Source organism: Capricornis sumatraensis, chromosome 15 (genome assembly GCF_032405125.1).
Source record: "Capricornis sumatraensis isolate serow.1 chromosome 15, serow.2, whole genome shotgun sequence".
Taxonomy (NCBI): domain Eukaryota; kingdom Metazoa; phylum Chordata; class Mammalia; order Artiodactyla; family Bovidae; genus Capricornis; species Capricornis sumatraensis.
In genome coordinates, this window is record NC_091083.1 from 14,935,105 (window position 1) to 14,947,933 (window position 12,829).

The 12,829-nt window shown below is 44.7% G+C and overlaps 1 protein-coding gene across 2 annotated transcripts in view; it reads right to left on the bottom strand.

Annotated features, from left to right (window-relative positions):
* Positions 1–733: 733 nt before the first annotated feature.
* PRKCQ (protein kinase C theta) overlaps positions 734–12,829 on the bottom strand; it is a 94,967-nt gene continuing 82,871 nt past the window's right edge. Inside the window, exons 15-17 of one of the 2 annotated variants that reach the window (XM_068987063.1) lie at positions 12,590–12,778; positions 3,676–3,804; positions 734–889 (exon numbers count right to left, since the gene is read on the bottom strand). In XM_068987063.1, coding sequence (XP_068843164.1) covers positions 734–889; positions 3,676–3,804; positions 12,590–12,778 — 474 coding nt within the window. The remainder of the gene's footprint in view (positions 890–3,675; positions 3,805–12,589; positions 12,779–12,829) is intronic. The other variant, XM_068987064.1, reaches the window with a different exon arrangement.

Sequence of the window (12,829 nt, forward strand, 5' to 3'; positions counted from 1 at the left end):
CTGAGAATGGATGGGTGGGAAAGTTTTATTGGCAGGAGGAAAATGATTCTATGACTAAATCTTCATTGGATTCTAATTTCTATGTTGACAAGGTAACAAGAGTAGCGGTCGAGTCAACCTTTCATATCAATGACACCAACACTCTCCACCTTCTTTCTCCCATGAATTTCCTAGCTAATCAGAACGAATGGATTTGTAAATCTCAACTTATAAGCTATGTTTATTATGAAGAGTTCCTGTAAGACCCTATTCAGGGCTTCCCCCACCCATTCCCCCTTACACTTGCACAGGTGTGAACAGAATGAAATGGGTTAGTGGTGACCTGTCTGTGGCTGAATGGAAGCCAGTGCTATGCCAGGCCATGTGCTGTCTTCAGTCTTAAGAGGTTCAGATTATGCTCCTTGAGTCAACACGTAGGTCATGGACCAGTAGCTGGTGCCCAGGTGAAGAGTCATAACTCAGAGCAGAGTTCAGTTTTCAGATCTTTCACAGCATGGAGATCCATCTTCAAGTAAATAGCTACAGTGAGTAAGAAACTAACTTCAAGACTGGCCACAGTCATCAGTGAAGCAGAGCTAGTTTCTGCTACAGACAAAGCTGCTGAGGAGCTCCCAGGGGCTCAGCCTCTATGGGTGAGTGTTTCTTTTCTTTTCCAAGTTGAAAAGGAACCCAAGGAGTGTCTGCTTGAACCAGTTCACAGAGGGAAGAGGGCAAATCCTCCGGAGAGGCGAGGTCAGGATATCAGCTTCTCCATCCCTGGGTTCATGAAGGAAAAGTTCCGGAACATGTTCTGGTCCATGCTGTTGATCAGCGCCCTGTCTGCGAATGACAGCCGGGGCTTCTCATTCAGGAACTCCTTGTCGAAATTGCTGCAGTCGTATGGCGATTTCTGGATCAGAGTTTAAGTGGTGGGGAGAAAAAGAGAAGATCAGCCCCTGAACTCGTTATCTTTGTTTTCACCATCAAGGCTATACTCTGCATGTGAAAAAGCTGGCATCTGCAAATAAACTAACACTTACAGCTGATCACATGGGAGTTTTATTGACCGTCTCTCAGACCCCGGATCATCAGTGTTATCAACAGTGTAATAAATGCATACAGAGGGATTCTATGACTTGCACATTCAAATAAGTTTACGTGAGGCGGGATTGGCAACCTTCGGGAAAATGGTCAGCCCCAGTCTGACCTCTGATTTTTTAATCTACAGGTGACCCTGGGTGGAGAAGTAGTGAGAGGTAGGGGTTGGGGTTGGGAGGGGAGGAGGGGAGGAGTTTTGCAGATTATACATTCCTGTTCTGTCAACATCCTTCCCTACTGTTCATTCCCCTTACCCACAGTCATCTTATTTTTTTTTTAAGTCATTTTATTTTTTATTAAAACATTGTATTGCTGTATAACTGATTTACAATGTGTTAGTTTCAAGTGTATAGCAAAGTGAATCAGTTTTATATATATATATAAATACATAAAATACTACTCTTTTTTTAGATTCTTCATAAGGACCTACCGTATAGCATAGGGAACTCTACTCTTTAATGGCCTGAATGGGAAAAGAATCCCATGCTAATTTTATTATTAAACCTCTTGGGCTGTCTTCCACAGACAAGACAGATTAAGGTGACCTCCCTTCACGCCACCCGATCTACTGGTGCCCATGACCAAAAACAGACCTGTTCACAAATACGGCTCAGTATGGTGTGCGCTTCCACTTTCTAAGATTAACAGCAACCATTACGCAATCTCACCCTTATACGAGCATGACTTAGAGTCAGCCCTTCCACTCTTAAGGGGCCCCCAGAGCTGCTGAGGTCAACGGTTCTTTGGCCTTTGCCCACAAACAGCTGCTTAGACTGCAGGTCATGGAAATGCCTTCCTATGGGAAGCATCTGGAATCATCCCACAAGGAAAGAGTAGATCAAAGGTCCGATTATTTTTGTGCAGAAAACATCAAGTCCATCATAGTCTCTCATGGAAGTCGAGACAAACGACATTGCCCTGATGAGCTGGAACAAGGCAGAAATTACTCTCTAAATTATTAACCTGTGTATTAGAAATGGTGCTGTTACAAATACGAAGACTGATCGGGGCCAGCCCTGTAGGACCCTCGGAAAATGTTGAGAATAACTAACTCTTCCTGGCTTGGGGACACACTGCCCTGACTGGCCATCCACCACCACAAGTAACGACAGAAGACGTTTTCTAGAGTGAATGCAGTCTTTGAAATCCACAAGCCTGTGCCACCTGGTGCAAAGATGGCTCATATTCGCCCAGGTCACTGCTATCTTATTCTCAGAATCACCAGGAATGAGCATAGAGCTGGCAAATGCACCACTTTGCTTTACTCTTAAAAAAAAAAAAATTGTGATAAATATGTCTATCCTAATCTCCCAGTCTACCCCACTCTCCCCACCCCCTTGGAATCTATATGTTTGCTCTCTACAAATACATGGGTCTGTGTTTCTGCTTGCAAATAGGTTCACCTGCACATTGTTTAAATTCCACATATCTGTGTTAATATATGACGTTTGTTTTTCTGGCTTCACTCTGTATGATATAGTCTCTAGTTCCATCCATGTCTCTGCAAATGACACAGTTTTGCTCCTTTTTATGGCTGAGTAACATTCCATTGTGTATACGTACTACTGGGGAGTTTGTGTTTCACAGGGACCGAGTTTCAGTTGAGGAAGGCGCAAAACCCAGGAGGGTGGGTGATGGTGAGGGCTGCACAACCTTGCGAATGTCCTTAGCGCCACTAAACAGTGAAATGTGGTTAAAATAGTATGTTTTTATATTATGTGACTTTTACCATGATAAAAAAATTAAAAATTGTGGTAAAATGTACACAACATGAAAGTGACCATCCTGCTGCTGCTGCTGCTGCTGAGTCGCTTCAGTCGTGTCCGACTCTGTGCGACCCCATAGACGGCAGCCCACCAGGCTCCCCCGTCCCTGGGATTCTCCGGGCAAGAACACTGGAGTGGGTTGCCATTTCCTTCTCCAATGCATGAAAGTGAAAAGGGAAAGTGAAGTTGCTCAGTCGTAATTGTTCAGGTGCATTCATATGTTCCGTCACATACCATCTACCTTCAGAACATATGTTATCTCAACTTTGCTCATTTACAGTGCCCAGAAAGTTCTGCCCTTGCTCAGGGAGGTTGGGGACTCTTGCCAGTGGGAATTTAGAGACCTGTCTTTTTCTAAGCACCACCTTACTTCTTACATGAAAAAAACATCTACCAATTATCATTAGAGTCTGTAGTTACATGACCAGATGACACGTGTCAGGGAAAATTTCACAAATATCACAGAACACATGGCTCCAAAATTCCTGTTAAAGGAGGCAGGGTTTATGCTCAGTTTGGGTCACACAGACTTGACCCTGAAAGCCTGAATGCATCCGTGCAAAGCTCCACATTGCATCTCAGGGTTACCTGTCCACACACATATTCAGTCTAAGGCCTGTATACTCAGTGATCCATTCTTCACGCAGCTGCATTTGCAGACACAGTAAATGAGTTACATCCCCCTCCCCAGCCCCATAGCCTGATTATGGTTAAGTAGATTTTCTTCCAAGAACAGCACCCCAGAGGGTGGGTGGGGAGTCAGGGTCCAGGCAGCCTGGGTGTGATGTGAGGACGGTGCTGGCAGGACCTCAGGGTCCCGGGGGCCCCTTACCACTTTAGGTCTGAATGGCGGGTCGATCTCCTTCCTTTCCAACTCTTCCCAGTTGATCTCCCGAAACAAGGGGTGCTGACGGATGTCTCCCCTCACCCCCAGCCGCTTCTCAGGCTCTCTTACGAAGAGCTGAAAGGGAGCAGAAGGGGAGCAGTTACTTCTCATGGGATGAACCAGGCTCCTCAGATGCAAGAAGCCTGGACCGCAAGGCTTGACTCCACTAGGAGAGGGGTTTGGCTCTTGCCACCTGATTTCAGAGCCTTCTTTTTCTACAACTGTCTTAAACTATCGACTCAAGTCAAACTAGTGGCAACAGGTCTACTGAATATTCCAGAGTCTGAGCTTTGCTCTAGAAATGCTATTTTTTTAATTATCTAGACCTCGATAGAAATCAGCTTTGCCCTGTGTTATTCATGAGGCCGCCAGCAAGTCACAGAGGCTCTGAGTCAGGTTCCTCATCAGTAAGGTGAGTGAATCCTCCTTACAGGTCTGTTCTGTGGGTTACAACAACACACACACACGCAGGTGTGCGCTAATTCCTGGTCTGCAAAACACACCAGCAGAGGGTAACTGACCAGGGTGTGTGTTTGTTGTTTGGTTGACTGCCATCAACCAAGTTTGGTTTCTTACAAAGCTGCTTTCTTAGGGTCACACTCATGCTCTAAGGAAAAGCTTAGCCTCATGTTGTTTTAATTAAATGCTTCAGGGAATCAGGTTAGAAGTATAACAGCTGCCTGAGGCCAAGTGTGCACACACTAGTTTTCTGTTCATTCCCCCAGTAACATGGGGAGTTTGTTCCAAGAGGATCATGAAAAAGAGTTTTCTGAGCCTAGCAGATATACCTGTGAAAGGTAAAAAAAAAAAAAAAAAACGGTAAAAGGAATAATGAGAAGGTAATGTGATCTCCAGCTTCAGGACTCCAAATCCTTTCTAGTTTTGCACAGATGAGTAAACTATCATCTCTGCCCTGCAGCTGATCCTCCCCACCCTGGTCCTGAAGATGCGCATTGACCTTGTGGGCAGTCATCGTCTCTGCCACAGGGGAGGCTGCACCAGAGGAATAAATGCTTACAGAGAAAGGTTTGATTTCGTCCATAAAAGCTGTCACAAGTGTGGTTTACATTTGTAGGAAAAGGCACATCTCTTACATAAACGGCCAGTATGCAGCTGGAGTTTGTTTAAACGTATTCGACTGTCTGGGCAAGAAAGCAGTGCTGGGACGCTGCGGATGGCCCCCTCCCCTCGACCCCCAGGCTTCGCATCTGCCACTAGAATCTCCCCTCCAACCTCAGTCCCTCCTCAGACGGCTCTTTCTACTAAAGGGAGAGGCGTTTCTGTCTGGGATCAATAGTGTTTCATCATTTTCCAAACAGACAGGACATCCTGGACGAATAAATGAGGAAGAAAGGGGCATGTCTCTGACCACCGTCAACCGGACAGCCGTGTTCCCGCTGTAATTCTTTAAACCTTAAAGAAGACATTCCCCACAAGTTTTAAAGTTTACTTTTCATTTAGTTATTACAAAACATTGGCTGTATTCCCCATGCTGAATAATACATCCTTCTAGCCCATCTTGCACCTAAGAGTTTGTGCCTCCCCTCCCAACCCTGTGTTACCCCACCCTCCTCCCCACTGGTAACCACCAGCTCTCTGTGTCGGTGGGCCTGCTGCTTTTTCGCTATATTCACTAGTGTGCTGTACTTTTAAGATTCCACATGTAAGTGATATAGTATTTACCTTTCTGTGCAAGTGTTAGTCGCTCAGACCTGTCCAACTCTTTGTGACAAGATCTGACTTATTTTCGCTTAGCATAACGTCCTCTAAGTCCATTCATGTTGTTGCAAATGACAAAATTTCTTTCTTCCGTATGGCTAAACAGTATTATACTGGATGTGTGTGTGTGTGTGTGTATGTATTACATTGTGTGTGTATATATATATGTGCATACATATACATACATACGTCTATAAAACATCTTTATTGATTTGTCATTGATGAAGTCTCATGTCTTTGCTTCTCACGTCTTTGCTATTATAAACATTTCTAGATTTCTGAGGAACCTCCATGCTGTTCCCATAATGGCTGCCCCAATATTCACATTCTCACCAACAGTGCAGGAGAGCTTCCTCTTCTCTACTTCCTCGCCAACGTTTTTTACTTGTTGTCTTTTTGCAATAGACGTTCTGACAGGTATGAGGTGACATCTGATGGTTTTGCTTTGTGTTTCCTTGCTGATTAATGATGTTGAACATCTTTTCATGTGCCTCTTGACCATCCTTATTTCTTCTTTGGAAAAGGTCTTCTGCCCATTTTAATTTTGTTATTTTTTATTTTTTTCATTTCTTTTTTTAATATAAATTTATTTTAACTGGAGGCTAATTAATTACTTTACAATATTGTGTTTGATTTGCCATACATGAACATGAATCTGCCACGGGTATACACGTGTTCCCCATCCTGAAGCCCCCTCCCACCTCCCTCCCTGGACCATCCCTCTGGGTCATCCCAGTGCACCTGCCTCATGCGTCAAACCTGGACTGGCAATTCATTTCACATATGATGTTATACATGTTTCAATGCCATTCTCCCAAATCATCCCACCCTCGCCCTCTCCCACAGAGTCCGGAAGACTGTTCTATACATCTGTGTCTCTTTTGCCATCTCACGTACAGGGTTATCATTACCATCTTTCTAAATTCCATATACATGCGTTAGTATACTGTATTGGAGTTTTTCTTTCTGGCTTACTTCACTCTGTATCATAGGCTCCAGTTTCCATCCACCTCATTAGAACTGGTTCAAATGTATTCTTTTTAATAGCTGAGTAATATGGTACGGGCACAAAGACAGGAATACAGATCAATGGAACAAAACAGAAAGCCCAGAGATAAATTCTGCCCATTTAAAAATTGGATTGTTTTTCTTTGGATGTTGAATTGTGTGAGTTGTTTACGTATGCTGGCTATTAACCCCTCGTTGATCATACCGTCTGCAAACGTTCCTTCTCCCTAGTAGTCTGTCTTTCGGTTTTGTCAGTGGTCCCCTTTCCCAGCTGTAACTCTCGCTGGGGCACAGCCTCTCTTGACATGCATTTGTTCCGCGCACTACATGCATCTACGCCCTTGCCGGACTAGAGGGTGGAGCCCGGTGCAGACACCACTGCCGTTACAGAGGCCAGTGAATACTCTGCCCACCTTTTTCAGAGGATCCATTACTTCTGGGTCTCACAACATTAGGTGTAACTCCCTAGAGGGAGTTTCTCTCAAAATGATTCATTAGCATACCTTTGATTTTTACAGAAAAGGGAGCTCAAGGATGTGAGGGCTGTTGGATTAAAATCATAGAGCAAAAGAGATGCAGAGATGAAACTAGAGGCCAGTCTTACAATCAGCACATCGCAAAATGGAAACCAATTTTTCTCAGCCCAGCTCCTAGAACCTGGGAGATCTTCCCATGGAGCAAGGACATGGACATTCTACTTGCTCACATGAGAAAGAATAAGCCCAGATTCCTCCACATGGATTCAAAACCTCTTTCAACAACTGGTTCTTTTTCTTCCCCTTCTTTATCCTTAATTGTCTTTGTTTCTGCTCTATTCAACAAGAAAATTCACTTTCTACATTCACAGTAAATCTTTCCCCTGCCACTGAAACTCTGCAGGTGACTTTTTTTAAAGCGGAGGAGGGTATTTGCTAGAATTTAGCTTTAGATTTAGTTTTGTTTTTAAACTTTTTATTTTGAAATAATTATAGGGCCTCGGTCTGCTGTAACAAAATGCCCCAGACTGGGAGGCTTAAACAGCAGACGTTTGTTTCTTGTGATTCTGAGGGTGGGAAGTCTAGGAGGCGCTGACATGGTCAGTTTCCGGTAAGACCTCTCGTCCTGGCCTGGAGGCGGCCATCTTCTTGCCACGGGCTCACGTGGCCTTTTCTTGGCGCACATGTTTGGAGGGAGCGATCTCTTTTCTCTCCCTCTTTTTGTAAGGACACTAATCCCACCTTGAGGACCCCACCCTCATGACCCCATCTAAACCTAACTGCCCCTCAAAGGCCTCACGACCTATAACGTCACTTTGTGAGTTCGAGGGCTGAAACATGTGAGGCTCTGGGAGCACGCAAACATTCAGATCATACACGTAGATTCACAGGAAGTTGCAAAGAGAGTAGAGGCGGGTCCTGGGCGCCTTTGCCTGGTCTCCCCGAGCGCTTCCATCGTAACAGGACGACAGTGCAGGAGGCCGACACGCGCACAATGCATGTGCCTCGTCCTGCGCGCTGCATCACACGCAGAGGTCTGGGCGGCCATGAAGACACATGGGATACAGGACTGCTCTACCACCACAAAGATCTCCCGTGGGGCTCCCCTGGATGGTCACTCCCCTGCCGCTGCGATCCCTAACCCCCAGGAGCCACTAATCCGGTTTCCAACTCACAGTGTTGTCCTTTCAAGAACGTTACAGACGTGGGCTCATACAGTACGTGACCTACAGAGACTGGCTTTTTCTTCTTTTCACTTTAATGTCCTTTGCTTATTTGGTGACTCAATAGTTCTGTCCTTTTAATTGCTGAGTAATTAAAAGATGGAAACTTGACGTTAGTAAGTAAAAGGCCCATGCCCTTGCTCTAGATAGTTCTCCCAGGTTCTAGGTGCTGAGCTGATGCAATTAGTTTCCATCTTGCACTTTTCACCGCATCTTTCCTCCTCCTCAATCTTCCTCTCCTTGGAAACCACCCCAACCCTGGTGTCTTTCTGTGGACTTACTCCCATCATCTCCACCTGGGCTGGGTTACACCCTCACTGCGTCCTTGCCGGGGAGTCTCCTCTGCTGAGCTGGGAGGAGCTGGGTTTGGAGGCACAGGTGTTCAGCTTTATGGAAAAGGTAGCTGCAATGTCAGCTTCAGACCCCCCAAGCCTTTTCCTCGCTTTCTTTTTCTAGTGAGTTCTGACAGTCCAGGCCTTTGGAGGGCAGCCTTCATGCTATGGATTGAACCGTGTCCCTTCAAAATCCGTGTATGAATCCCTAGCCCCTAGTGTGGGTGAACTGGGAGTAAGGAGATGCTTAAGGATGAGGTCACGAGGGTGGAGCTGATCTGATAGGCGAGTTCTTATAAGAGGAGGCGTCAGAGTTGTCCGCGACAACACAGTGCCTGCAGCCAGGAGGGTTCTCACCAGAAACCCCACCTGCCAGGCCCAGACCTTGGATTCCCAAGCCTTCAGAACTGTAAGAAAATTTCTGTTGTTTAATTCGCCTAGGCTATGGTGTTTTGTTACAGCAGCTGGAACCAACTAACATACCTCAATTAACTCCTTCCAAGAGCCAGGGTGTAAAATAAATGTACCAACTGTCATAGTGCCTGAAGCTGCCATTATGGAAAAGCAAAATTGTTTACATTCAATGCTTGTAACTAATTTTTACTGTTGTCATCTTTTTTTTAAAATTGGTTAATTTTGAAATTAGCCTTCATTTTATAGATGTGTTGTTCAGTCATTAAAAGGGAACTTGATTGGTCATTTGGGGAGTTTTCTAAGTTTACTGCCTGTTTGGATCCATCAGAAAGTGCAAGCTGAAGGTGTACCGGTTCAGATTTTTAAATACCATCAACCTTGGGCTGGGGCTCCTCTGGGGGCCCTGTCAGCACTTCAGATTCAAGACCTTGATTCCTCAGGGAGAACTCCACAGCTGCCTCTACGTATGAAACATCCTAGTCCAGCTGACAGTCGGATGAGAGGCTGAAGTGCATTACGCAGTTTAAATTTAATTCTGAGCAGTTCTTCATGAGAAAAAAGGAGACTGGTGAAAAAAAGATAGGCCGGATAATCTTCTAAGTTTGGATTTAAAACCACTGATAACATCTGATGTGGAAAGATCCTATTCTCGTCCCCTTTTCATTATAAGAAGAGCAGAGCTAAAAATTATTTCCCTAAATGACTTTTTATTTTAGCTAGCTGATATGAGTTGTCAGGAATCAAAACTCTGTTTTGTTCAAAACACCTGCATTTGCAGTTCTTAGATCTGCTGGCTCTTGGTTAACACTTGTGGGTCTTTTTGATCCACATAGTTGCTGGAACAGCTCAGTAAATGTAGGTGCTTATCATGATATGTAATTAGCATGTTGTATGAGCATGAGTTTCTTTCTTTCTTTCTTTCTTTTTTTTTTTTACAACTTACTACAATCACACTGCACTGGTGTTTTGCATCTTCAAAAGAGGAGAACTTAAAGTTTAAATCTGCAGTTGGCTTTCCCGTGCATCGTGTGTCTGTGCAATGGACTGATTCCCTGGGCTCTCCTGGTGCATGGTTAGTGATCTTGGAGTCTGTAGCACTGGGTTCTGGTTCTTTTTCTCTCTTAAGTAACCTCCTTTCTTACTTTTGTTTGCTTTTGGCTGTGCTGGGCCTTCGTTGCAGGCTCTTCTCTGGCTGCAGTGAGTGGGGTGCTCTCTAGCTGTGCTGCGGCGGCTCCTCTTGCTGCGGCCATGGGCTCACGGGCTCAGTAGCTGTGCTGCGTGAGCTCAGCTGCTCCGCAGTATGTGGGATCCTCCAGACCAGGACTCGAACCTGTGTCTCCTGCATTGGCAGGCGGATTCTTTACCGCTGAGCCACCAGGGAAGCCTGCCAAGGCTTAAGTCTGGTCTATCGCAGGTGAGGTCTGACTCCTACTTTGATAGTAAATTCTGGAGATCGCTGCTAAGATGATAAGAGCCTGCAGTATCAAGGGTTCTGGGTGAAAAATACATCAGTGTCTCCTGTGGACACGGGTCAGGAATGTGGCAGGAGGGCTGGCCTGCGTCCATCTGGACAGCCCCTGGACTCTGCTCAGCAGGAGTCTCACCCACATGGAGTGTCGCTGGCTTAAGGTTTCATACAGAAGTTGGGTTGAGGGATGAATTCAACAGCCTGAGTCTCAAGGGCTTCATTGCAAATTGTCTCCAATTACAGGCATTTCCAAGACACCTGGTAGAATCCCATACAAAGCCTTGGCTTTATCCTTTTTATTTTTTAATTTTTTCGGCCATGTCATGTGGCTTGTGGGATCTTAGTTCCCTGACCAGGGATTGAACCTGGGCTCTCTGCATTGTGAATGCACTGAGTCCTAAGTACTGGGCCACCAGGGAACTTCCAAAGTCTTAGCTTTAAAACCCGTCAGATTCAAAGAGCCGGCAGCCCCCAGTCATACAAGAGCAGTTCTTTCTCTTCATAATCTCCCTGTCCTCTTGCTGTGTCCGGTCTGAAGCAGAAACCCAAGAGTTGGAGACGAAGGGAAAGCGCACACAGTTGGTACTCTGTGACCACACTCTCTTCTCCAGAAGTGAGCAGCTGCCAGCCGTGAACCTGGCCGGAGGAAAGGGAGCTGGAAGTCTTTGCTCTCAAGTTAGGACTGATGTAATGACTTATATCTTGGCCAGGACAGCTTTAATTTCTCAGCAGAGACAGTGTTTTCTGACTTAGGAGTGACAAGAACTTTTTCTTTTATCTAAGAATGAGCAGAAAGCCACACATCTTATCCACATCTTCATCCAGGGTAAGGGGGAGATTCTTAATTACATTTCAGGATCAGCGTTATAATTTGACATCTGTACACATTACAGAGCGATCACCACTGAGGTCTAATTACCACCCATCACCACAGAGTTGACTCCCCTTCATCTATTTTTGCCCAGTCCCCTAACCCTCTTCTCTTCTGGTAATCATGAATCTGTTCTTTGTATCCATGAGCTTGTTTTTATTTCATTGTGCTTGTTTTGTGTGTTTTCTCAGATTTCACATGAGTGAAAGCACATGGTACTTGTCTTTCTCTGACTGATTTATTTCACTACCTAGAACGCCCCCTAGATCCATCCATGGTGTTGTAAATGGCAATATTTCATCTTCATGACTGAGTAATATTCCATTTACGCATCTCTCACACACAGCATAGCTTCCCCTGTTCATCGATGGATAAACATTTAGGTTGCTTCCATATCTTGGCTATTGTAAACAATATTGCAGTGAATACAGGGGTGCATATATATTTCCCAATTAGCGTTTCTGTGTCATTCGAATGAATAACCAAAGTGGAAGACCATATGAGTGCATGGCAGTTCTAGTCCTAACTTTTTGATGAATCTCCATACTGTTTCCCATAGTGTACCTATCGATTTACATTCCCAACAACAGTGCATGAGGTTCGCTTTTCTCCACATCCTCATCAGTACTTATTTCTTGCCTTCTTGATAACAGCCATTCAGACAGGTACGAGATGACAGCTCATTGTAGTTTTGACTTGTGTTTCCCTGGTGAGTGATGTTAAGCGTCTTTTCATGTACATATTAGCTACCTGTATGTCTTTGAGAAATCGTTTATTCAGATCCTCCTTTGCCCATTTAAAAACTGAGTTGTTTGTTGTTGAGTTGTATGATTTCTTTATGTATTTTGGATATTAATCCCTTATTAGACATATGATTTGCAAGTATCTTCTCCCATTCAAAGTTTTCATTTTGATGATTTCGTTTGCTGTGTAGAAGCTTTTTAGTTTGATGCCGTCGCATAGTATTTTTTTGCTTTTGTTTCCCTTGCTTACAGAGCCAGATCCCCCAAAATACTGCTAAGACTGATGTCGATGAAGTCTGTTTTCTTCTAGGAATTTTACGGTTTCAGGTGGACAGAATAGACTGTATAGGGATTGTTGCTGGAGACTTCTTTTGTAAATTATGCATGTGAGGGTCTATCTTACACTCATTTTGATAGCTCATGTTCATCCTATTGGTGCCTCAGTTAAAACAGATGGCAACCATCCCCTTTAAGGCTGGCTCAGAACAATTATTGTTTACTATGTATTGGGTTGGTCAAAAAGTTTATTCCAGTCTTTCCATAACATCTTACGATCAGAAAACCTAGTGCTAATCTTACAAAAGTCTCCTTGACTTCACTTCTTACCTTCACTAAAAGGTCCTTCGCCTCCTTCTCGAGCCATCGTGGGTAAAAGGGATTGTCCATGCGGATGGAGTGGAAAAGCTCCTCTTCATCCTGCCCGTGGAAAGGGGACTGACCAACTAGCATCTCATAGAGGAGAACACCGAAGGACCACCAGTCCACAGAGTGGTTGTACTTCTGACCCAGGAGGATCTGTGTGACCAGGAGGCAAAGACACAGAGAATAAAAATGAGGTTGACTCAG